Source organism: Micrasema longulum, unplaced genomic scaffold (genome assembly GCF_059751315.1).
Source record: "Micrasema longulum isolate JH-2025_06_02 unplaced genomic scaffold, ASM5975131v1 h1tg000430l, whole genome shotgun sequence".
Lineage (NCBI taxonomy): Eukaryota > Metazoa > Arthropoda > Insecta > Trichoptera > Brachycentridae > Micrasema > Micrasema longulum.
The window spans coordinates 455,090-482,172 of NW_028277630.1; the positions used below are offsets into that span (position 1 = coordinate 455,090).

The 27,083-nt window shown below is 31.5% G+C and overlaps 2 protein-coding genes across 5 annotated transcripts; one reads left to right on the forward strand and one right to left on the reverse strand.

Annotated features, from left to right (window-relative positions):
- The first annotated feature begins 408 nt into the window (after positions 1-408).
- LOC148281622 (ubiquitin-like protein 7) lies at positions 409-20,383 on the forward strand. Of its 3 annotated transcripts, none has more exons than XM_088226416.1 (5): positions 409-674; positions 763-980; positions 2,061-2,271; positions 2,993-3,250; positions 20,217-20,383. In XM_088226416.1, the coding sequence occupies exons 1-5, from the start codon at positions 530-532 to the stop codon at positions 20,366-20,368; spliced, it is 984 nt and encodes a 327-aa protein (XP_088082542.1). In that variant the 5' UTR covers positions 409-529; the 3' UTR covers positions 20,369-20,383. The 3 variants fall into 3 exon arrangements, with proteins under 3 accessions (XP_088082542.1, XP_088082540.1, XP_088082541.1); XM_088226414.1 differs by lacking the exon at positions 20,217-20,383 and adding an exon at positions 4,945-7,424; XM_088226415.1 differs by lacking the exon at positions 20,217-20,383 and adding an exon at positions 5,095-7,424.
- Positions 8,948-25,140, reverse strand: LOC148281623 (uncharacterized). Of its 2 annotated transcripts, XM_088226412.1 has the most exons (11): positions 24,926-25,140; positions 24,007-24,131; positions 22,108-22,243; positions 19,586-19,849; positions 16,495-16,668; positions 15,246-15,431; positions 13,759-14,619; positions 12,144-12,257; positions 11,959-12,063; positions 11,782-11,856; positions 8,948-11,252 (listed from the first exon to the last, which is right to left on the reverse strand). In XM_088226412.1, exons 1-11 carry the CDS (start codon positions 24,956-24,958, stop codon positions 9,264-9,266), a joined length of 4,062 nt encoding a protein of 1,353 aa, XP_088082538.1. In that variant the 5' UTR covers positions 24,959-25,140; the 3' UTR covers positions 8,948-9,263. The 2 variants fall into 2 exon arrangements, with proteins under 2 accessions (XP_088082538.1, XP_088082539.1); XM_088226413.1 differs by lacking the exons at positions 8,948-11,252; positions 11,782-11,856 and having other exon boundaries at positions 11,983-12,063; positions 12,148-12,257.
- Between the last annotated feature and the right edge of the window lie 1,943 nt (positions 25,141-27,083).

Below are 27,083 nucleotides of genomic sequence, written 5' to 3' on the forward strand. Positions count from 1 at the left end.
AAAGGATTTGTTGCACATAATTCGAGTATTTTTTGTGTTAATATTAAAGCCCAGACAAATAGAGTTTGCTTGCAGGTTTTCAACAATTAACTACCACCTGATCTAAGCATAGAAGTGAATTTACTTCTAAAGTTATGTGACTTGGAATATGCAGATGATGCGGTTCTTATTGAAAAGTCTGTTGATGAATGCAGATCTGTATTTGTTTGAAAAGGGGCTGAACTCTTAAAAAACGGTTAAATTGAAAAGTGTACCTACCAAAATATTTTTAAATTAATAGATAAATATTTACAATTTTTATCAGATATAAAAAAAACATTGACGTCAATTTTATTAAGTAGGTACTATTTTAGACCACAGTAAATATTAAAAAAAAATAATCTAAAAAAACATAGAAAACGGGAACTAGCGCGTTAGTTAGAAATGTCAAATGTCAATTTCGTAAACTTTGCCAGTCACTGAGTAGTTTGTTTTTTTCAAAAACATAGTTTATCCGTTTCTTTTGCCATCGAAAATAGGTATTTTAAAAATGAGTTATCACATTTTGTTGGGTATAAAAGTTGACATAGGTTCTATCAAAAATATAAAAATAGAAAACATTAACCTAGACAGTGAAGTAAAAAATCTGAAAGAAGAGGCATCCAAACAAAGCAATAATTCTGCAGACTCATTAGGTGGATATTTACTTTCCTTGAGTTATTTTTAGTGGTCGTTTTATAATTTTTGTATATTTTGTTGTTAAATTTCATTGTTTCATTTCAGAATTGATTTATCACGGCCAAGTTTTGGATGAAACGAAAAACTTGAAAGATTATGGCATAAAATCTGGCGAAATGGTGCACGTTTTCAAGAAAGTACTTAGTGTAGAAAAACCAGTTGTAGAATCTAAAAATCAATTGACAGCTGAAAGCATAAATTTGTTATTCAGAACTTATGGACTACCAACTAGATCTGTTACTTCATTTTCTAATGCAATGGAGGTAAGGGCTTCTTCCAATTATTACTTACAATGATCTTAATAAATTGAAAGTTAAATTTACAGTAAAGATTTTATCCCTTCTACCTATGCATAACATTTATGTTCAGTAGTAAGTTTGACTGATTGGTTCAGGGTCTCAACTGGAGTGAGGAAAGGTTGCATCCTCGCACCGTTCTTATCTATCATACCACCTGACCGGGGAATAGAAATGGACTCCCTCCTAAAGTCGTGCTACTTGGAGTACGCAGATGATCGGCAAACTCTCCTCGTCTGTATTTTAATATTAATACCAAAAAGACCCAGATTATGTAAAACAAATCCTGTTTTGACCCTGATCAGCCTTTTTATTCTTTAAATACAGAACAAACAATCCTTTAATTAAATAAATTAGTTTTTAATTTTATTAACACGACACAATAGGTTGGAATGACTTATTGATCGCTAGAATAAATTATTAGCGACCGTGCTGGGAGTATCAAATCACATGTGCATTTGTTGACAGTTCAGTTCTTATTGAGCCTAAGAGAAAAATATTGTACTCACAGTAGGATAATTACAACATTTTCACCAAGGCTCAGGACGTAGCAATGAATTTAACACAGCAACCTAGTAAATGTGTAACATGTACGATAAACATAGTACATGTGGCGCAACCAGGGGGAGTGCCCTCTTGAAACTGTAGTAGTGTTCTTGTAAAATAATAAAATTGTGTAACACTAATAACACATATATTGAGTTTTTCCACTGACATTCCTTGGTGGAACTGCATTTGAATTATAATAATAAAAATATGTTTATAGTTTTATTCCACTTTTATTTATAAATTAAATTTTAATTCTTTTATTTCCATAATTATATATAATCATGATTTACAACCCCTGCTTGCACTTGTATATAACATAGAAATTTGTTTAGTCTCCCACCAGTCTGAGGATGTCGGTCACGATGAAACCTGGTCACAGATAAAAATTTATAAATAAAAGTGAAATAAAACTATTGACATATTTTTTTTGTTATTTCTAATAACACTGTTTTATTTTCATAATAATTTAGTTTTTAATTCACCACTTAAATTTTTCAGATTATTTGTGAAGCATCTTCAATAGAAAAGATTTTGGAATTAGAACCAGAAATGGCTAATGACCCAGTAGGACTATCCTACCTCACAGTTCCTGAACTAATATACCATCTCCAGGATTTTGACACGTACGACAATATTGTCAAAAATCACCCTCTTCTTGTTCCAACCTTTGTAAAGGTTATCAAGAATCAGATGCAGTCTACTGGGAGAGGTAACAAATCAACCACTTACATACCTCAATAAAGATGGATCAATTTTACCCTTTAGATATTTTATCAAAAGCATTGTATTTTATTTTACTCGTAGTTTGCATTAACACAAACAAAATATACAATATCCAACGTTGGGCTCTTGCAAACTTTTTTGCAACTATCCACTCTCACTCGGTATGTGTATATTAGTTGTTTTCATAATTGCCTCATTACAATAAACGCACCAATTTACAAGAAATCAGTACCTATTCTGAAGAAGGTAGCATTTAAAAATATAGTTATTGCTATCCATAATCAAGTTTTAAAAATATTTTTGTGGACATGATAACATTGAATATGGTAAAATTTATGAATTATCGCTAAAATAATTCAATCTTTTGCATTGTTTTTGTGAATTATTTTTCCATTTCCCATTGTTTCAAGTTTTTTAAAAATATTTATTTATTGGCTAGCTAGATTATGTTTATTTATTTACTTAAATATGTGCATTTAGCTTACTATAGTTTTTAAGTAACTTGTTAAAAAGGGACGTGGTTTAAATATGTTTTAAAGTGTTTTAGATGTAACAATTAAAATAAAAAGAGTTTGCCAATTGAAATCACCCATATTGCCATAATACATAAAATTCGTGAGGTTCACTACGAATTTGATTATTATCTTTCCCAAAAATTGGAATCAAGCTAGAACGTAGAAGGTTAATAAATTCCTATTTTATTTAAGGTCACAACACAATAACCGGTATGCAAGTGGATTCTGATGAAGACTATGATGGAGAAGGGGAGGACGGGGAAGGGGAGGAAGAGGAAGAAGCCGGCGGCGGACTGATAACACCGGAGCAGCTGTCCGCTGCGCTGGCCATGGCGGGAGCTGCAGCAGGATCCTCTTCTACAGGAGGAAACGGAGCCGGAACATCATCAACCCAAGACACAGGGTTCAGAGACTTCCTGGGGTCGCTTTTAGGACCACAAACCACCGCAGGTATTATTATAATTTTTGTGGTTCCTCGTTGCCTTCTACGGGGATTTTCTGTAGGGGTTACCTTCCCTTAGCTGGTGTGTCTCGGTGTTGTGGCACTGAGGATTCGCCATACGCCCTTTCCCTGTCTGCTACAAACCCGATGGTAAGGTCAGTGGTCACATTGCCCGGGACTTGCGGGATCGCAGGGACCACTCTGCTGTACTTGCTGGAAGTCTTGGTATTGTCATGCAAGGCGTCATTTCACGGCATTTTTCCAGCACCAGGGTATATCCCACCATGTCGCTTCCAGTCATTCGAATCCCAAGTTTTTATTTATAAATATCTTTTAGTATAAGTGATAGTGATTAAATTGCTTCAACCCCATCTTTATACTTCACCTTTAAAAGGAGTTTAAATGTTGGAACAATTTAATCCTACACATCAATCTAATTCACCCAAAAAACATCCCGTTTATTGACAACAATGACTGTGAAATTCTATGCATCCTTTAAATATGTATTTTTAGCTGGAAATAATGTGAATACTAAACGTTCGAAGGTACTTCGAAGGGAACATTTAAAAGTATTTATTTATTTTATTTCTCATTTACAACTATCATCTCTTTAAAAAACAGATCTTTTTGAATCTCCACGGAATCTCTGGTTTCCTGCATCATGTTGGAACATGATAAAATTAACATTTATATCATTAGTGAAATTTCTTGGTGGTAGTTCTATTAAATTGATAAATTATGACCTTACCTTATTATTAGTATTAAAGTAGGTAATGTTTATATTTAATTAAAATTTTCAAAAATATTAAATAAGGTACAGATTTTAATGCTGTTCTTTTTTTAAGTTGTGTTAACGAATAGTAATACAAATCTTATTCTATCTTGGTTTGAAAGCTTGGATCAATAGAATAAAAAAAATGATTTACTCATTATTAAAAAATTCTCATTACTGCAATATTCCATGCATGTACATAGGGATTTAGGATCACAGGGGGGTTGTATTTTTTTTAGCTATACTCCGTTCGGTAATTATTATTATTATTTGGTCATCGAAGCCAAACTGGCAGTGCGCAATGGAGTTTTTGTCCCAACATTTATGTATGGAAGTGAAACATGGAATTGGCATAGGAAAGATCTCTTAGACAAATGTGTGGGAAATTAATGTATGACAGGGTTACAAATTATAAAATCAGGTGAGAGTGGAAATCTGAGTCAGGTATAATTGGTAAGATTAAGAAAGGATCTCTGAGATGGTTTGGTCATGTGGAACAACTGGATGACGAGAGAATGGTAAAATAAGTATATATGTCGAAAATGAACGGTGACGTGAGACGAGGACGACCAAGGAAGACGTGACATGATTAGATAAATCGAAATCTTAAGTCTAGTCATGCCATGCATCATAGCAGGCAGAACCAAAGGGCATGTATGACAAGATGTATGAATGGCGTGATGGTAGTAATAGTAGTCATACTTATTAGTGACATAAACACAATCATTACGAGACAACTGTTTTTACTTTGTTAAAATGGGCTTTATTTACCGAGTTTTATCAGCTTTAATTATGTTTTTTTAGCTCTCTTGTGATCTTAACATATTTATCATTGTGACGTTTTTTTTTTTATGTGTAAACATCTTATAAATCATTTCATGTGATATTGTCCGCTGTAATCCTAATGATATAATCACGCTTAATCACCAGCTACATCAAGGCCTCTTATAACAACCGACATGTTCAGCAATGCTCTGTCGCAAGCCATTATATCGGCCGCCACAAATAATTCTGATTCACCGAGCGTTGCCTCGCCCTCTGCTTCCAACTCCATTCCTGAAGCAGCTGTCTCTTCATCAGATAACTCGGCCGGAAGAGACTACACGACACAGCTCACCAACATGAGCGAGATGGGACTGGTTGATCACCGAGCCAATCTAAGGGCTCTGATTATCTGTTCTGGGGACGTCACAGCCGCCATTAATCTCATTCTCAGCGGAGCTATTGAAGATTGAATTTATCACAAGTCAATGTAAATATACATATTTATTTGCACTGTTTTCAAATTTAACCAATCAGGTTGCCAAAAGGAAATACTGTCATATGATAATACTGGTCATAATACACATTTTAATATTACATTGTTTCTCAGTTGACTCAGATAAATGCTAAGGGACTTGCTATAGTCATAATTTAAAAATATTATTTAGTAAAAGTATACAAAATGTTGTAAGTAGGTACCTACATTTTCCATACATGTAATTTAAACTACAAGTTGTAAAAATAAAACTGGATATTTTTGATGCAGTATTTTTAAAGAGTGTAGTGAGTGAGTGTAGAGTGAATAAGTGTCAATATTTCAACTGTAAATTATATATGAAAATAATTCAGATTTGTTTCAAATTATTATGAAAATAAAACTTTGTTATCAGTGTTACACAATTTTATTCTTTTACAAGAACACAACTATAGTTTCGGGAGAGCACTCCTCCCATCGACGGGTGATATAAAACTTAGAAGTTTTATATCACCCGAGTGCTCTCCCGAAACTATAGTTGTGTTCTTGTAAAAGAATAAAATTGTGTAACACTGATAACAAAGTTTTATTTTCATAATAATTTATAATGAAGTGTTACGAAGTGAATGCCGATTCAATTAAAAATATCAGATTTGTTTCCATTACCAGATTATGTGTTAATGAGAAAGTTCAGTGCTATGGGAAATTCAATGTAAAAAATGATATCTTACGCCTGGAAAATTAAAATAAAAAATTGTGATAGTGGTGATGTTTCTTGAAAATGTATGAAAAAAAAAAAAAAAATTATTTTAATAAAAATGAACTACTATGAACAACATCACTAGTTCTTCCGAATCAACCAAAATGACATAAATAGACTACAAAGACAGCAAAATAAAATATTAAAGTTAGTATATGACTTCTCTTATTTAACAGCAACTAAAGAACTCTTTAAAGAAACTAAATTATGAAACATAACTGAACTCTTTAAACTAGAATCCTTAAAATTTATTCATTAATTAGCCACTGATGTAATTGTAGACAAAAAACTAAAACTTCAAAAAAAATGTAGTAAACATAGACACAGTACGAGAATATCATACACAGCATTCTAAAACGAGACAAGGACAGTTGAGACTAATAAACCAGGGACTGAAATTATATAATAAACTACCAGACAAAACTAAACAAAGGACTCAGATGACCTTTACTAATGATGTTAAAAATATTATCATTAACAATAGAATATGAATTTTAAAACAATAATTATTTTGTTAAATGTCTGTAAGAGTTTATAAATTAATAAATTTCAATAAAAAAAAAAACAAATGATACAGCATTGTGATAGATTTACGGTTTACGGGAAGCCAATTTACCATTCAGCATAACTCACCGAAGAGAACTTGTGATATCACATATGGAGTAATTACAAAACTTAAAAAAATCATAACGCTGATAATATGATTCATAAAAACTAAATTAGTTTATTAAAAAAACACTGAATTTTCTCATTCTGAAAACATTTTTATAACATCTCATCCAGCTTTGTTTTTTGCTTCCTTGATATAAATAATATTGTATAGCGAAACTAAAATGAAGTCAAAAGTATATCCGAAACAATATAGGCCAGTATGTCAGTAGTCAGATGGCAGAAAGGACCATCTGTACTTTTTTCTGTTTTGTAGTTTTCAAAAGTTTTGATAAATATTTCAGTAAATAAACATAGAAAAAAAAACATCATCATTTAGAATGGTAATTTATTATTGAAAAGTAACACTAAAATATTTTAGTTTGTGGATTAAAGTCTTGAAATTGAGTAGTATTTCAGCTCTCCTAAACAAAAATTACAGATGGTCCCTTCTGCCATCTGACTACCGATGTTTTGTATTATCATGTAACAGTATTAAAATGAAATAAAATATTGTTGACATGGAATAGCTAAAAGTGTATTTTTTAAAATCCCGTAAAAAAGTATTTGTATTATAATGATCAGTGCATTAAAAAATAAGAAAGAAAAATATATCTTATGTCACCTGAAATATTGTGGATGGAAAATGCATGTAATCAAAAATATTTATACGAGGAGTTAAGAATCAAAATTATGTATTGTAAAAATACTCAGCTTACGCGACAAGCAAAAATAGTATATAGTGCTAAAATACATGTAATAAAATAATTTTGTTAATCTTTTTCACCTTTTTCACCATTTGAATTTTTTTTTTACTAAGTAAATACTCTCCCGAATTTCTCTCACTTGACTGAATATGCATAAACAACAACTGAGTTCACCTCCTGTCATGATTGGCTCAACAATTTATTGTTTTATGAAATGCGTTGTCAAGTGCACGGTTATTATTTAATTCAATAAAAAATACCACATTTTTCCTTCAATGATGGCCAGAATCACTATGTAGCTCAAATTATTCTTGCGTGTTGTAGATGCTTGTTTTCAAATATCCATTGCTTTTAATTTTCTCTGGGTACTTTTTGTTGTGCACACAGATCAAACCATATACAAATAATATACTATGGTAAACCTCAACATTACTTATACCATTTTTTCTTTTCACGATATATGAAAATACCATCAATAGCCGTTTTATGTAATATATGGTACAAATAAGTAGTTTTAGACTTAATATTTTCTAAGTACTTTTATAAATTTCCTCACTTTTATTTTTTGTGTGTACATAACTTTATTTTGAATGAGAATTTCTTAAAAATCAAGACACCTATAGATTTGATATCTTGGGTACCTAAACCATTATACAAAAAGACATACTGATTAATTTACACAATTTATTTGTGTTTTACTTCTGCGTATGTGATTGTTTGTAAGACTATTGATAATTAGTAATTAAAAATGTGATCTATTAGATTAGTTAGAACTGTGAAAATTTACGTACTGAAAAACAAGTGTACGCATATTTACGTGCATTTGCTATCTGCACAAAAATATTTTAAAAAGATAAATAAATAAAATATGAAAATGTCCTGGATAATTTATATTGTAATATATTTAATTTAATTACTTGATTGCATGGTATCAACTTCCTTATTTTTAAATACACGTAGGTATTCTGATAAAAAATAATATTTTGTAATTTAGTTTTTTTTTTCTAATTTTTACTAAGTAATAAATTTAATCACAAAAAGCAGAGAAATCTTATAATCAGATTTTGCAGTCATTATATTTTTTTACCTAAAAATCCATATTTAATCATACTTAATATTGACTTCGATATTATTTAAGTTATTGTAATAATTTATAAATTAAAATTTCTTAAATACATTTTAAAAGAAATGTTGTTTTTATTTTGAATTCTCAACATTTTTATGATTTCTGTATAGGAGTTTGCATTGTGAAAATGTTATCATCAAAAATTATATCTGATGTGAAGACTTCGTTTAAAACAAATACTATGCTTGTAATTTTAAATTATAAGATAGGAAATTTAACCTGTTGTAAAACTCAGATTTTTTAAATTTAATTTCACTTCATGTAATGTTCATTGGTTACTTACTCCCAGTTAAGTTATTCAACTATTTTGTGATGGTTACGACTCCTTAACTTTCCACTGTCCTATTCTTAGATTATTTAAATGAACCCTTTTTACTATTTTTTATTTTTCTTATATTTATACATGGATAAAAAAACTATCATTACACATAAACCTGTGTTATATATTTTTTTTAAAACATTCTTATGATTAAAAAAATCTTTATTTGCTACAATTTATCAAACAAAGGTAGTACATAATGATTAATTGATACATCTCAAATTGCGGGACAATATTTTACAATGAGTAATTTATAACAAATACATCTATGTGGTACATCTGTTTCCAAGTGTCAACTCAATACGAAATAGGTACTTGGTTTTAGACAACACCGATAATAATTTTGCTGAAACGATTTTCTATTGGAAATACCGATGATGCATGTATTAAAATTTATACTGATTACTTTCTAAAGCTTAACAGCAAAATCGAGCCATTTTTACTTAATATTTTTAGGTCTTAACATTTTGTGAAGACCTTAGCTGTAGAGTTTTATTCTTAGCGCTTTCAGAAAGAGCTCTCATTTTAGACAAACTATCGTAGACTTGATTATTGATAGTTGATAAAATATCTACCGATTGTTTTTCTGCTTTTTCGAAAGCCCATATCACTTCAGCGTTTACTTTAGAGAGCAACGATTTCACATTTTCTATTGATCCGGAAGAACTCTTTTTATCTGCCAAAAATGATTGACTGTTTCTCATCTCTATTGTGAGTCTTGTTCTTTCAGTTGTGACTTTGCAAGATCTTTTTTGTTTTCTTTTGTTCTTGGCTTTACCAGAAATAATTGATTGATTTGATTCATCTGTGTAAGTATCACATATTTTATTTAAATTTTGCACGCTTTCATATTCAGTTATATCTTCTATGTTATTAAAATCTGCCAACCTTTTGCAAAGGAAGAAATTTTTTTTGTTACCTGTCGTGCTTATAGATTTTGTTTTACTGGGAGAATAATGCATAGATTCACTGTAGATCAGTTTATTTGTGAATTCAGTGATCAATCCTAGAGCTTCCTGATTCGTTTCAGTGTCGTTGAAATATGTGTTAGCTGATTTACATTTAGGTATTTTATTGTTTTTACCATTTGTCGCATTATTCTGTTTAACTTCTGTTGGTTCTGTCATCACTTTATCCATACATTCTACCGTTTCTTCATTCATAATTGGGAAAGATTTACTCTTTTCAGCTCTAAATTTTTTCACATGTACTATTTTATTGATTGGCTCCTCTATTAATAATTGTTCTAATGTTTCTATTTCTCCACACAAAGTTTCTACAGATTCACTGATTTCGTCCAACGATAAAACAGTTTCAGACATTTCATTTAAATCAGGTTGAACCACTTGTAAGTTTATTTCCAGTTTATTTTTAATTGCACCTTTTTTTTCTTTTACCACGGAATCAAGACTGTTATCAATATGTTCTGAAATATTTATAACTTCGGTATCTGAGGTAGAAATAATATTTTTATTCAATTCATTGTTAGTAGTAGTTGTATTACAAATTGAAAGTTTTTTCGTTACTGACAATGCGTAATCAAAGGACTTCAAGGAATTCACTGATTCTTTGGCATCCACAGTTAGTACAGATAAGTCGTAAGTTGAATATTTTCTCAAAGACTCTATATCGGATATGATGCTTTCGTCAAGTTGATTTTGGCTACTTTTTGTCAATTTTTCACAATCAATATTTAAAATAGCAATGTTGGAATTGGTCGGAGTCGTATTGTGAACGCTTTCAGTATGGCTGGCAGATATCTTCCGAGAAGAAGAATTGGAGACCAAAGTGTTATTAGAAAATGATTCTACATATTCTTGAATATCCATCAAATCTGAATCTAGAGTCATGGAACTTGCAGTTGTTTTTGAAGATAGATTTTTCACAATATTAATTTTATCATTCTTCTGGATACATTTTAAATTTTTTTCGAGAATAGTTTTACTGGAACCCAGTTCTGATTTCTTAACGTCTGATAGTAAACCAAATAGATTTTTAGGTTTCTTGATTTTAGCTGCTATTGGAACTAAATTATATGTAGTATTAGTCGGAGTGTTTGGTTTCCAGCTGTTTCGATTAATAAGGATCTTCCTGTTTTTACGAGGCATTCTATAAGTTAATGAATGTTCCTCGGTCATCTTGATGTAGGAATCATACTGAACCAGAGCATTTTCTGTCTTTTTATATTTTTGTTTAGGAATAGTAGAATTTATAATGTCTCCCAAAGCTTCATTATTTCTTTTGAGTAAAGTATCGTTGGGTTTTCTTACAGCTGAAGGCATGTATGGTTTTATAGATGTTCTCAGCGATATAGTCTTATCCATTATAACTCTGTTCGCCCTCAATGGAATAGCCATTTTCTCTTTTCTCCAAAGAGGTTGGCCGTATAAAGAACAATTCACTACGCTCTTTGGTTTAATGGAATCTACTGGACCATATTGCTAAACAAATGGAATCAAATATTATTATGGGGGAAGAAGCCTGTCTACAAAAATTTGGACATACTCAAAACATTGTTAAATATTATAATATTTATAGGAAAAGAAGACCGTTATATTTCATCAGTACCTACATGTACATATATTATTATGCACATATTTATATTTACTCACATCAGATTTATCAAGTAATACAGGAGTCTCCAGTGGATTTGGGAATACTAACTGCACATATATTTATTTAAATGTTATTTTATCGTTAACAACGTCCACCTTGCAATGAAATGATTAGTGTATTAGTCTACCAGCAAAATTGGTTCTTTAGTTTAGTTGCCTTCTCAAAATAACAAATAATGCGTGAGGTCTTAAGCTAAAAATGTATTTATATTTTAGGTCAGCTTTTCACTGTTATTATTTTGGTGTACTCTGGACCTTAAGACTGATAATATTTTTTTTATGCAATCCACTTTTGAGAAACACAATCACAGCCCTTTTTACTTTATTTTCATCACATCACAATAAAAATCATTACCTGATCTGATTTAGGTACTTCAACATTTGGTAAAATGTTTTGGTTGTTGTTTTTGTTTCCAGTTTCAGATCCATTCTAAAATATTAATCTTATTAAGAAAGTATAATTTCAAATTGAACTCATCACAAAATGGACTCTCAACAAAAGTTATTTATTCTATATTCCATCTCTACTAACCTCTGTAACTTCTTTTCCACCTCCCCTTTGAGAACTTTTTACCCCATCTTTAAAAGCTTTTATATAGTTGGCCTGGAAAGCCAGTTTCAAATTTTTATCTTGCAGCTGAAACAATGCGGTGTATTGATAAAATATAATTTTGAATTTATGAAAATAATTGCATATAAAAAAACAAATATCCACACCAACTTGTTTTCTCGGTATAATTTTTCAATTTTGGTTTCAAGAGTAGAATCAAGATAAGATCTTTTTAATAACTCTCGTAACATTTTAAATAAGTTCTTCACATCACCCATCAACTGAAAAATATTAAAAGTATGCATGTAAATATGCTTAAAAAAATTGTAAAATTCACAGTACTAGTCAACATGAACATGTTACTTCAAACATAAACTCTAACTTTACTTTTTCATTTCCTATAAATTCATTTTATAAATTAATAAATAGTAAAAATGTATTTGTTTTACATAACATAATGTCGGTGAAATATTTAATGATTCTCAATTGGTCGACAGAATAATATCTATCTAAGCCAGTGCTCTCAAGGGGCAATCACGAGGAATGCCGTTCAATCACATTCTATAGATAATTTGAAATAATGGTTTTAAAAACATAAATCACTGCTTGTTGGCTTTAAAGTTTATTGCCAACAGATCTACCTTTCTAATGCCACTATAAAATAATTTAAAGATCTGGTAATTTGTTTAATAGAATCGACTTGACAGGTACTCTCGATGAATTGAAAGTGTAATTTAAATTTTGGTACAGAACAATTGCTAGACTGGAAAAAGATCTGTGGCCAAAAGTTGCCTCGACTGCTTCAGCATATTGTAAAAAGATGCTTATGCTGCTATACAGTAAACCCCCCTATAACGTACACTTGTATAAGGTTTTTTTCCTAAAACGTTTGTCCTCCCTTATAATGTAGTAGATCCTTGTCCCTTGATCTCGATAGACACGTTCAGCGGATATTGATGACTCATCGGCACATTGCTGCTCTGTCCCGGGGATATTCACATGATACAGTAAGTAAATATGTTCTACTTAAAATAAATTATGATCAAGTAAATAGATGCACACTTTCTTTTATTAAAACCTCGCATGTTTTTAACATGTTCTATAATTTATTTACAGTGCGTACGCCATTGTTCGACAAACATTTCGTCCCCATCACTTTATTTGACGAGCGAGCTATTATTATTTTAACTAACTAGCACCAACTAGGTATCAACTTCTTGAAGTGGTCGTAAACTGTGATAAAAAATAATAAAAACACATTTTTTGCAAAGAAAAGATTAACTGCCTGATTATGATCCTAGTGCTGCACTATGATAGTTTTGGGGTGTAGTCAACCTTACCAACTTTAAAGTACGTAAGGTAAATACGTACTTTTTATTTTTCATACTATAACATTACTCTGGGGCATCCGGACCCGGTCCAACGTTCACGCGGTAGATGTCATGCACATTATCTCTCGACGTAGATAATACTTATTTACAAAAAAAAGTAAAACTGTCACGTTGAACTACCTTGCCCGCAAGTTCCGGAAGATTACAGATTACATCACCCCACGCAAATCAAGTCCCCTCTATAACGTTCCCTCTGATAACGTGGTACCTATCTCAACGTTATAGGGGGGTTTACTGTATCTGACTTCTACCGTTGTCTATCTTTAAAACAGTCAACTACGTAAATACCTATAAAATTAAAAACTCCCTGAAAAAAAAATCACTGATCCAAACTGGAAATCAAGGTAGCATTACCACTATGACCGCTTCACGAGACAAGAACAAACCTTACCTGATGGTAAAGAGTCATCGAATATTCATCCAAACAGTAGTTATCCAGCGAGTTATTTAACTTATTAAAAATGTTATTCTCTAATTCATTCTTGACACTGTCTCCTCTATCCACCTGGTGAAGAGGTGGACACTTGCGCTGAGTTTTATGCTTTAAATCAACCCCCATTTTCACAACTTTTTTCGTAATTTCTTCCACTTTTGTTCTGGGGGATATTATCGGAGTTATTTTAGGTTTTCTTCTTATAGGATCTGTTTTCTCAATTTTAATTACATTTTGTGGTATTTCGGTAATATGGTGTTTGGAATCATCACAGGATAGTTTCATATTTACAAGAGCGATTGTTTTATCAGCTTTATGTACTTCATTCATTTGAAATTTTGATTTAGTTACTTGGTTTAAGCTGCTTTGGGGCTCAGTCGACATAATTGGAGAAGTATCTTGTTTTTGCTCATTATCTGTGTCAATTTCTTTTACACTTGTTTCATTTTTTGGACCTATTAGGGGAGTGTGTCTATTATTAGAAGGTATGAATTGAACATAATTTCCAATGTCGTATATTTCTTCTATGTCTAGGAATTTCACCACATCAGTTTCACAAATTTCCTTCTTTGTAACTATTCCTTGTACATTTTCCTTATATGGTTTTTGTTTGGGGAATTTATAACTGTGAAATTGTTTATTTATTTTCTTTGTGGACGCAGCTTGCTTTGTGATAGTTAACTGAGCCTCCAAATTCTCTAATGCCATGCCCTTATACCAGATTTCTTCCAGTAGCGATTTATTTTTTTCATCTACTTCCGCTTTTTGCTTAAGTAACTCATCCGATACATCTATCAATTCCTTCTCTAATTCGTACACCTTCAAAAATTGTACAAAAATAAATTATTTATATATCATCAACTTTAAGATATAATGGCATCACTTGTAACTGAATAAATTTCATGAGACGGTACGACATTTTAAAATTATTTAAATAAACATTTTTTATGTAATATAATTAAGAGATACTTAACAAAAAAACTATTTTTACACAACAAGAAATACGTAACTATTTATTCATAGATGGCGCTTTTATCATTTTGTATTGAAAAATGCCATTGTTACGTTTATTTTCAACGTAAATTTTACAAAACTTGGTTTGCGGAAACTTTTCACTATATTGATTGTAACAAATACCATAATAATATAATTTATGACCTTTTCACAAGGAGGTGTACAAAACAAAAAAATATTTATCTTCTTTTTTGTTTTGTACACCATTTTGTGAAAAGAACCTAAATTATATTGTTATGGTATTTGTTACAGTCAATAAAGTGTAAAGTTTCCGCCAACCAAGTTTTGTAAAATTTCCATTGAAAGTAAATATAAAAATGTCATTCTCCAATAAAAAATGATAAAAGCGCCATCTATGAATAATTAGTTTCATATTTTCGTTTCAAATCACCTTAAGAACCCATTATTTGACCGTCATGAAATATACAGACCTCTGCCGTAAGTTTTTCCTTGTACACTTCTTGTTTCCCTAAATTCTCGTGCGCTTTATTCAAGTTTTGCTTTAGCAATGTCACTTCATCAAAAAATGAATTTTCTATTTCTATTTGCATCTTCTTATATTCCATTAGTTCCCCCTGAAGACTGTCTATCATGGAACGTAGTGTAGTTAGTTCTTTCTAAAAGATTTTTCAAAAAAATATATATGATCAATGCTAAATATTTCTAGTCTACAAAAACATAGAACTAATATTGACTCCATGTATATGTTCGGCATACTAAATGGTATAATCGATGTGCAATCATTGCTGGGACAGGTAAAATTCCATATTCCAACTCGTAGGTTGAGAAACAATGAAGTACTGTTCATCGATTAGCATAGAACAAAATATAGCCTTAATTCTCCAATGACCCGTCTCTGTCGTATTGTTAACTCAAGACAAGATCTGGACTTTTTTGGTTTAAGTTTACAACGGTTCAAACGAGCACTAAATAAATAGTCCAGATCTTGTCTCGGTGTCCCTTATGTTTGTCAATGCTTTTTTCTTCTATTTTAATGCGGTTCAGATTCACAAAAAGTTTTTCTGGGTTTTGCCAAGTGTCGTTCGTATTTACAGACGTAGCGTCCATCATCGGGGTTAATTTTATTTATGAAATATATGTGTAACCTTAAGTACTAAGGATTTGTATCGTGTATCGTGTCACAGTCGTTTCTGTCTACAGCTTGTCAATTTGAAATCTGTGGCATATAAACAAATCACATAAAAATGCAGACTGCGAAGCGCTACAGATTTCAAATTGACAAGCTGTAGACAGCAACGACTGTGACACGGTACGATCCGAAACGTTGGTAAATAGTACGAACAACACAGCAAAACTTATTGTTTTATATATTATTTCACTTTCATTTTTGGCATTTGCCATATTGTGTATAATATCCAAAGCTCACTGATGTGCAGTAAGCTCTAAATAAAAGTATTAGCATTGTCACTACATCTGAATAAATGACGGGCCATATTCTTTCTTATGTATATCACCCTTAATTTTCTGTTTTTATTATCATCGTTATTTAGCGATTTGTTTAAAATATGATAATATTAAGTAGACCAATATAATTCCTGTAACAGTTTCTCCACAATCCTCTACACCTAGGTGATTCCATTTTTAGTGCTCTCAAACTCCTTAATATAATATATTTATCTTAATAAATAACAGTATTAGAATTTTCCCACAATAAATTACCTGTAGAGCCATTTCCTTATTTTCCATCTGATTTTTGGTCTTCAGAAGTTCCAATTGAGAACTCACAACTTGCTCTGACAATAAATCTTTCTGCGTAATAAGTTCTTTAATTTCTTTTTCAATGATCTCTCTTTCTTCTTCTTGCTTTAATTTGTGTTTTACCATGTCTTTCACCTAGCAGAAAAATATATTTGTAAAATAGGATCTGTATGTTTTTAGCTGAAAAGTACATATCATCAGTGATACTGCAACTGCAATACCACGTAACTATCCATTTATTTTTTTAGCAGGGAACCTGAAAACCAATGTTCTGTTAATATATTACTTACGATTTTATTCACTGAAAAAAGCAATTATTTGAACTAGCTCTTTGTCCCCATAACAAATTTATAGTAGTAAAACATTTTGTTCAAAAAAATGGTTTACGCATTATTGAAATATCACCAATGGTATTGTAAAATGATGTAATAACTTATATTTACATATAAGTTACCAATCAAAAATACTTGGTACGCTTCGTTTTATTTATTCGACCAATGAGCACTTTCACTTTCTAATGGGCATTGTGCAATATTTGAAGAGAATGGCTTATATCTAATATAGGTTTATATGTTTTTTTGATTAGTGATTGAAGCCTTCCCACCATTAATGATCTGTGTTACATTTGGGCTGTATTGAGTTGTGAATGTATCTACATCATATCATACATATTTCCAGTTAAAAAAATAAATATTTAGCAGTCCTGAATAATAATAATCTGCATCTTCTTTTTATTGTATTTTAACTTTCAATTTAATAAAGTATATTAATCCTAAGATAATGTTTTATTTGATTATCTCAAAACACTAAATTGTAACATAGATCACTTATGGTGGGAAGGCTTCAACTATTTGCAAATTTATATGCTCATTTTTAATATACTCAAAGCTCTGTTTATGAAATAATACGTAACTTTGGGTCCAAAATCATTTGAACAACTATTTGACAGTAAAAATGATTTTCCAAACCCACAGAATGCAAGAATTAGTCTTGATATAATCATAATAAGTATAATTTTGGCGGCCCCCGTGGTGTAGTGGTCAAGACGCTTGACTCACGCACGGGAGGTTCCGGGTTCGATTCCCGGTGAGAACACAAAAATTAAAAATGTGATTTTTCTCAAGCCTGGGTGCTCTGTGATGTAATTCACCACTGTAATTAGGCCTCCTGGCCTGTTGTGGTGCAAAAAAAAAAAAAAAAATGTAATTTCTTGAAAATAAAAAAATCTTTAATTTACGGTAAACTGTCGGCCCCGTGGTGTAGTGGTCAGCGCATTGTACTGCCATGCGAGATGTGTCGGGTTCGATTTCTGATGTGTTTAATGTGAAATATTTATTTTAAGTGGTGTTTTAACACTAGAATATTTCAGTCGCTGGACTAGCACCTGAAGCGTAAGATTGATCATCTTTCCTTCATGTAACAAAAATGATCAAGATACGCTGCGATTAGTGTACCATTGCAGAACCCTATGCACCATTAGCTACGGAAATGGAATGAATGAAAAATATACAGTTGTCGGCACTTTAAGAGATGGTTGCTTAGGTGAGTACTAAATTAGATGTGTTAATGGTATTTGAATAAAAATAAAATTTTAATCTAAAACAGTTCAAACAACTTGCATGAATATATTTTGAATGCTCGGATAACAATTTCTATAGAAAATAAGAAAAAAATTATTAGCACCGGATGCTGATAAAATTGCCACTGCAGTAAGCAATAAAACTCTCCATAGTATGATTATCCTGCACTCTGGTGGTAGTCTACATTCATTATATTTATTACAAAAAGTAACCTTACAAAACTATCAGGCGTCAAACAATCTTATTTTTTACATTCAAATTAAAGAGTGCCGAAAAAGTGGGTAGTGCTGGTAAATTGTATACTTTCCACCTAAATCTAAAACTTATAAAAACAGTCTATTATGCTTTAATACAGTCAATTCTGCAGTATGGAATTATAGGCTGGGGAGGAGCTTATAGGACAAACTTAAAATCACTCTCTATTATTCAAAAAAAGATTGCAAAAATAATTCTTAAAAAGCCCAGAACTTACCCATCAAAACTAGTATTCGAAGAACTTAATATACCAACAATTGAAGAAATTTTTAATAAAGCCTCTATCTTACAAACTTTTAAAGAAAAAACAATTGAAGTGCAAAATTCAAGTAACTCTAGATTTTCTAATAATTTAATTTTGCACAGATGTAAAACAACAGCAGCGTTAAACCATTATACGTACATAGGTAAAAAAAAACTTTAATAAACTTCCGGAAAACTTAAAATCTATAAAAAATTATCAAACTTTTAAAACTAAAATTAAAAAACATTTAAGACTCACCCCTTCCTAGACTCCATACCAAAAAATGTTTATTTTTAATTTACCTTGTTTATTTTTAATTTTAATTTTAATTTACTTTGTTTTAATTTACTTTGTTTATATAAAAAAAAAAAATGTGAAACGAACTCCCTCTCTAAACACAAGTATCTACTTTATTAGAGAGGTAGAAACGTTATATATAAGATGTTCTGTATATTTACCTATTTTGTATTTCAAAAATGTATTTTGTAAAAAAAAAATATTCAATAAAAAAAATATAAACTAATTGAACATAAAATTGAAATATAAAAAATAATTCATACAGATGCATGAATCCAATCGTCCGTGCTCTCAGTAGCTGCAAGACTTGTTGAAATCTAACTTCTATTTTTTTTAATTTGTTTTTTCAACTTCATTGTCAAATAAAATAAAAGTAAATGTAAATAGGGGCTAGATTTCTCACTGTCCATGCGCTCTGTAGCTGCAAGTAATCTAGCTCCTATATATCATAATTTGAGACGAGGAACTAGAATTCCAACCATCCATGCGCTCTGTAGCTGCAAGACGTGCTGAGATACTTACTTATTGTACAGCGCTCTTGAGATGGTTTTCACAAAAATGGCACTTTATAAATTATTCAAATATATGTAAATATAATATATATAGGAATAAAACTATGCATATACCAAAATGATATTTAAGGCGGTATAATTTAGATTAAATTATTATAAAATACTTTTTCTGCATGTTCTTCACATTTTGCTCGCCAAAAATCTCGTTCTAGGGCTGATGTTAAACTTTTTTCATAATGCTCGTCTATTTTCTGCTTGTATGAGTTTTCCAAATCTGCCCACATTTCATCTCCTTTACTTATTGTTTCCAGTATCGCAGTTTGTCTTATCTCATACTCTTCCAATTTTCGTTTCATTTTTGACTCCTTAGCCATTAATTCTTCTACGCGGTGCTTGGAACAATCGTGATATTCACATTTTAATGGTTCCTGAAATAATGCAAGCAAAATGCTGAGTTTTGCGAATAGATGTCAAGGAAGAATTTTGAGTTTGCGTTGGTTTAACTTTGAAGAAAATCAAGAAAAAAAAAAATTCAGTGAAAACTGTCGCCAAGCAACACCGGATGCCTCGGGAGAGCCTTTACAGCACTTAACTTCAAGGTTCTCAATGTCCACTGAGAGTTCGTAGTGAGAACAACAGGACGGAGAGCCATCGAGTCGAAAACACATGTCCAGGGTTCTGGTTCTATTTCACACAGAACAGTATTCTTCATCCACTCGGACACATAAAAGCCTCATGAGCGTTTATAAATAAATAAAACATTTTATTTCTAAAAACCTACTTTTGTCAATACAGGTAAACGTCATTTTGCTCAGGTTCGAGTTATGCCGGTTGGTGTCAGCGTGGGATTCCCCTGTTCAGCTGACAGTAGGCGCTGCGATTTTATTTTATTCTATTATCGTGTACGCGAGCAGCCTATTGAGTGTATGAAATTGTTTCGGAGGTAGTTTTCGTTTTGTTTTTAAGAAAAATAAAAACATGAATATATTTTTTATTGTATTATTAAAATTAAAAGAATATTCAAATATTTGTTGTTTATACTATGATTCTGCAAGAATTTAAACTGCATTAATAAAATACATTTATAATTTATTTTTTATATGTATAGGATATGTATTAAATAAACATGTTAGATTGTTCTTAGAATTTTGACTTGGAACCTAACCTTACATATATCTTCCATTAAATTTGTGTTCATTTTATGCCTATTTTTTTCATGCCGGTGTCTCTCGGAACGGAACCCCGAGGTAAAACGATGTTTACCTGTACTTTGATGTCTTTAGGCTTACTTATGATTTTATTTTATCATGAAATTCTACAGTACAAACATTTTATGAGCAAATGAGGAAATTCAGCCCTACGGGAAATTGAATAGAGTAAATGTTTTCTTGCATGCGGTAAATTTTACAGCCTGAAAATGTACAAAAAAAACAATAAAAAACATTTTAATAAAAGCTAACTACTTTGAATGACATTGGTTCATATGAATCAACCTATCATATGAGAGTTATGGAAGATTTCCGGTTTGCTTGCCGTAGATGGACCAATGGGAAGGACTGATCGAGAATAACTGGAAAAGAATATCTAATGTCACACGCGGAGTTATTTCAGAAAGACAAAACTTAAAAAAATCGTAGTGCTGATAATACGGTGTATATATATCTTTGATGGGCAGACATAAGAGTATAATTGCAAAAGTGCAACTTTTCAGGAGAGCCAAAAAACTTTATTATGAACCCAATTATTTAGCTACAGAACTCATATTTTGCAAAATAGGTTATTATTTACAGACAATTTCATTTGTGTAACAAGATTCAAGTAATTTGTGCAAGTAACAGAAATATTCCAGATATACTACTTGAACCATTAAATATGGGACGGAAATGAGTCCACTTATACTACTAGAACTAATTTACTAACTACTATTTGTACCACTCAATGAATGATAGAAATGAGTCTACTTATATTACTGAGACCATCTTGTACTATTTGTGCCACTGAAAATATGACACAAATGTGCACACTTATTTTATTAAAACCAAAGTTTAATAAGCACAAAGTTGTTTATTTATGTTTTGAGTAGTCATAGAAGTGTACTGTTAATACCATAGATGCAGGCATGTACAAGGAACACTATCGCATATAAATCACAAAATGAACAAAAATGTAGTTTTACTCTTATGTCCGCCAATCAAAGATATAAAAATAGAAAAAATTATTGGCTTAGTTTAATCGTCTATTAACAAATAAAAAAATATAAAAAAAACCTTGATCTTCCTCATTATTTGAAATACTCCATATTTATGTTCAATTTACTGAATGGCTTAATTCATGTACCATCGTTACTGGAACTGTTCCTCGATCAACACAGCACAAACTATGGCTTGCATGCACCAATGTCCCGATTGTGTCGAATTGTAAACTCGAGACAAGATCTAGACTTTTTTGGTGGAAGTCTATAGATTTAAAAAATCACTAAGATAGACCGGATCTTGTCTTGGGGTAGTAATTTTTATTTTTTTTGTCCTAGCTTTAATTTTATTAAGTTATATTTTATTTTATAAGTACCCTTATTTATTAAAAGAAATCGTATTTACCATCGTTAAAACGGACTGCATAAGTCCGTCAAATAAATAAATAAATAATTTAAATAAAGTTTATTCATTAGGTAAAATAACATATTTACCCGAAATACTTTATCATTAGATAAATCCATTATTTCCTCTAATGCCTTTGATTCATTTAGAGGTGTTGTTTGGTTTGTTTTACATATTTCTTCTTTCATGCAAACTATTTGAATCCGTTCATTATCACCCACTAAACTGCAAATTTCAAGAATTTTATTTCTGACGTAAAATCATTTTAGCGGGATGTGCCATCAAATAGGGGATGCATTTCGCAACCTTTCTACATTTTTTGGAGACATTATACAGGGTGGACTTCCTTCCTGTATAACGTATCAAAAAATGGGAGTTACTTAGATCTAAATTTGTTACGACAGAGAGGGAAAACATTTTTGAGAATGGAATATGGAAGTCTAGACATTTACAGGGCTTATGACCTGTCATTGGCTGGTTTAAGTAGCCACCTTACACACTGTGTAACATTCACCATTCTGCCTATGTTTAAATATCCATATTTCCTGAACTCTTGTCTGTTGACTATTTTTAAGTAAATGTGCTGAAACCTTTATTAAGTGGGTAAGATTCATCCGGCTGAATCAATTCACCTACTAGGCAATGCCTGAAAACAATTTTTAAATTTTTATACTTCTTATACCAGTTAGTTAAATCAACAATGTTTTGATTATGTCCAAATTTCTGAAGACAGGCTGGGACTTCCTTTTTTAATTAAAAAAAGTCAACAGATGGAAGAGTTCAGGAAATGTGTATGATTAAACATAGGCAGAATGGTGAATGTTACAGTGTGTAAAGTGGCCACTTAAACCAGCCAATGACAGGTCGCAAGCCCTGTATACGTCTAGACTTCCACATTCCGTTGTCAAAAATATTTTATTCCTCTCTGTTTCAGCAAATTTAGATCTAAATAAATCCCTACAGAGGAAGTCCAACCTGTCTGCAGAAATTTGGACCTACTCAAAACATTATTGATTAAAGAAATATTGTTTTTTTTTCCCTCTTGTTCCCGTTATTCATTGCTTTGCTTATGCATACAAAGCTTTTTTCCTGGTGTGTATATTTTGCACAATAGTTATTTTTCACGGGTCTGAGTCAATTCCCTCATTAATTTTTTTCATTTTTGTAACTATGGCCTTTAGAAAGTCAATGTATTTTTCGGAGTTTCAGCTTCATTTTTTATAACTTCCTCTGGGTTTTCAAAAATTTGGCTGTATTGTGCGCACATTTGTTTGCAGTTTAACTTCTCGGCGTCAAACATAAGACAATCTAGTAATATATGGAGGACGTCCTGAGAGCTGAGTCTATCGCAAGGGCCGCAATCATTATCTCTTTTTTAAATCTATGAAGATACTTTCGAAAAGCACCATGACCTGAAAGCATTTGAGTCAGCTCGTAAGTCCGCCCAAAAGTATCCAATATCTCGGCATCTTTTACATTTTTGAAAAACAATTTCGTTATTTTGCCTGTATCACTTGATAAATATAAGAAATATTGAAAACACGGAGGTAGCTCTTCCAGCAGGCATAACATTGTATATTGAAATGTGGAACAGTCTATGTTGACCCTGTCCAAGGTCTGGAATATACAAACTAATGCCTGCATAATTTCAGGGTTGCCGACGATACCACACAACCATTGAAGAGAATGCGTACTTAGTTAGATACGAATTCCTTCTCCTCCTCGAACTGTTGCATACTCCAGAGAAACTTAGTGAGATAGAGCATGGATAATATCCACATTCTTTCATGCAGAGAAATCTAAAAAGTCTTGCGAACCTTCTCCTCCATAAGAGAGTACTTCAACTCACATGGTCCCCAAATCATCTAGCCACTCTTAATTCTACTTCACACTAACGAGTTGTAATGAATTTTTATGCCTTCGCAAGGAATACACCTTATTGTTATTAATTTTTATACATATATTTAAAATGTTGATTTCCTTCTCACCTATTTAATTGTTTTTCTATTCTGCTTACAACATCATTGCCACTAACTATACTCTCCTGGTACTTAATTAAAGAACAATTTTTGTCCGTTTGGGAATCCGAATATACTCTACAATCGCAGGCGTCCTGAAAGTAAAAAAAAACATAGTTCATAATGCTTACATATATGCTGTGAATACCTACTAAAATTTAATCAATCAAATTATTCATTAGACCCAGATAAAAATCTGCAATAAAAAAGTTAAAGTAAGCTGCAATCTAAGGTTATGTTTCTCACAGAAGCTACGCCATATTATTCTGTCTTTGGATACACATGTCGCTTCCTCTACATTCATACATCCTATCATGCACGCACGCCGATTATTCCAACTTTTGACATACCCATCTTCAAGTGTTAGTTGAATTCGGTCGTGCCATGTGTTTCTCGGTCTTCTATTTCTTCATCCATCAACATTAGCACTGTAAATCTTTTTAACCATTCTTTCGCTGTCCGTTTACTTTACATTTCCAAACCAAAGCAGAGCTCCTTTCTTGATTTTGTCGATAATGCTTATCTCAGCCTTACATAATGTACGGATCTCGACATTTGTGCATCTATCGTACATAGTTTTACCAGGGATTCACCTGAGTGAGCGCATTTCAAAAGCATTTAGCCTACATTCACCTCTGTTTTCCCAAGTTCCTACGGCACCAGGACTCCACTGTGAAGTGCCAATTTTGCCTCTTGTGACAAACAAATTTATTTGCAAAGGTTGATTTAAGTGCACCGTTCCCAGCTTTTATAAGCTGAAGTCTAAAGACTCCCGGTAAAATAATGTAATAAAAAGTATTCAAAATTACAATACATACTAGGATAAGTACCTACCTTGCTGTGTTTTGTAATGTATGTGTAATAAGGTGACATTAGAAAAAAGTTTTACCTGAAATTCATCTTCGCTATGACTGCCCATCATAAAGAAATAGTCAAGAAAATTCAACGATACTAATTATTTCACAAAATATTATGTACATAAACAAATAATTTGATTTAAGTTATCATTTAATCAGTCATTTTTTAAATTTATAACTATGTATGCATATTTGCGTTAAAATAACAAGAATTTTATTCTGATACTGACAAAATGAAATAGTGGAAAACTACAATAATTTACTTTTGAAAAAAATGGAATGTTTTACTTGATTCAAATACAGGCAAAAGTAGGAACTCATACCTAATGAGGGCGTTCATATTTGTTGATAGACTATCGAACTAAGCAAAAAAATATATTTGCATGGTATTATCATCACTATTTTATTTTATTTTATTTATTTATATATATATACGCCCAATGAGCATTTTTAAGGACATATTTATACATATAAAATTATTACAAAAAAGTAGAAAGACTCAATGGTATATAGTATACTTTGTGGGAGTGGAAGCGGGAGAGAGGTGTTTATAATTAAATTTGATTCAGTGATCGTTTGAAAGAAGACAAATTGTTAACAAAGAAATCAAGACTGGTATGTTTGTTGGCAGACCTAAGAATTCTGGGCATAGGGGAATGAAAAACATAGTTAGTTCTGTGGTTATCGGTATGAAATAGTAAGTTTCTAGTTGGGATATTTAATTTTATTGAGCTCAGTAGTTTAGGCGCATCAAAGAGTGAGTTGAGAATTTTAAATAGGACTGGAAGGTCGGATTTATTTTGACGGTCTTGAAGAGAAGATATATTTAAGGTAGTTTCTAACTCATTATACGTATTCTCTGGATAAGCCCAACCTCTAGTCTATCTTTTTAAAAATCGATGATGATTTTTTTATCGCTTTAAGTTTTGTAATTATCTGTGGTCAGGATAGAAATGTGTGGTGGAACGTGGTGGTCCATCCTCTCTGCCTACCTCTAAAGTTAAAATTAAAAAAGGTAAAATTATATTTTTTAAACTTAACAAAAGGAAGGTATGTGTGGTGGACGTGGTGGTCCATCCTCTGCCTACCGCTACAATTAAAATAAGAAAGGTTTAAAAAAATTAACTTAACAAAAGGAAAGGTCAAGTCGCCTCGCAGTGTTTATTTTTGTCTTGGTATTTTTACAGGACCTCGACTCACATGTTTAAACGTGTTATGATTCATATCATTAATTGCAGTGCTTTCGCACTTATAGTTTACGCAGACAGGGTATAGTCTAAGCTTATAACCGAGTTACACAGTTTAAACCCGCGCTGTGCCAGCGGGTACCCTGCAAGACATCGGACCCTCCCACTGTCAAAAATTTGGAAGTTGTATATATCCAATATTTTAAGCGTCGTTTCACATTATTTAATGCAACTATGCTATAGGCCTCTACAGTTTGTATATTCAAGTACGCGCTTAGCTAACGTATATTTGTGCAATTATGAAATGTTTATTCAATTTTAGTTTCTAGTACTCCCAATAGATGTCTCTAAACGTTTTGCGCACGATTGGTTTACAAAAATTAACAAAAAGTTTTGATGGCAAGCATTAAACTTTATGGTTCGACTCGTAGTATAATAAGTGGTTTACACGTTAGCCTACCACACATGAGGTCCTGAGTTTGATTCCAGGGAATATCGATACGAAATATTTTATTTTACAAGGCAATAAAACCTCCAAATAGGGCAGGCGTGGCGCAATGGCTAAGACACTTGACTCACGCTCTGAAGGTTCCAAGCTCGATTCCTGATGGGAACATAAATCTTAAATTATTTTTTTGCTGCAATAGTCTGTCACACCGTAGTGCAAAAAAAGGCACATATATGAATACAACATATTTGTAAATTTTATTTTTGAAGCAGTAACTTTGGGGTTATTAATTATAATAAAATAAATAAAAACAACATATATGTTTAAACATGTTATTGGACACCTACAAATTTTTTGGGGCATGCAGTGTAAAAAAATATTGAAATATTATTTATTTGAAAAATACAAATATAAGGTAAAATAATTCATCTTGTATATGTGTGGCATATTTTTTTAACGAAAAATCAAGCAGTATATACTCTACGAGCAGTATAGTATGTTACATATTTATTTATTATTATTGTGGAAAACTTAAATAGTGCTTTTTTAAAAAAT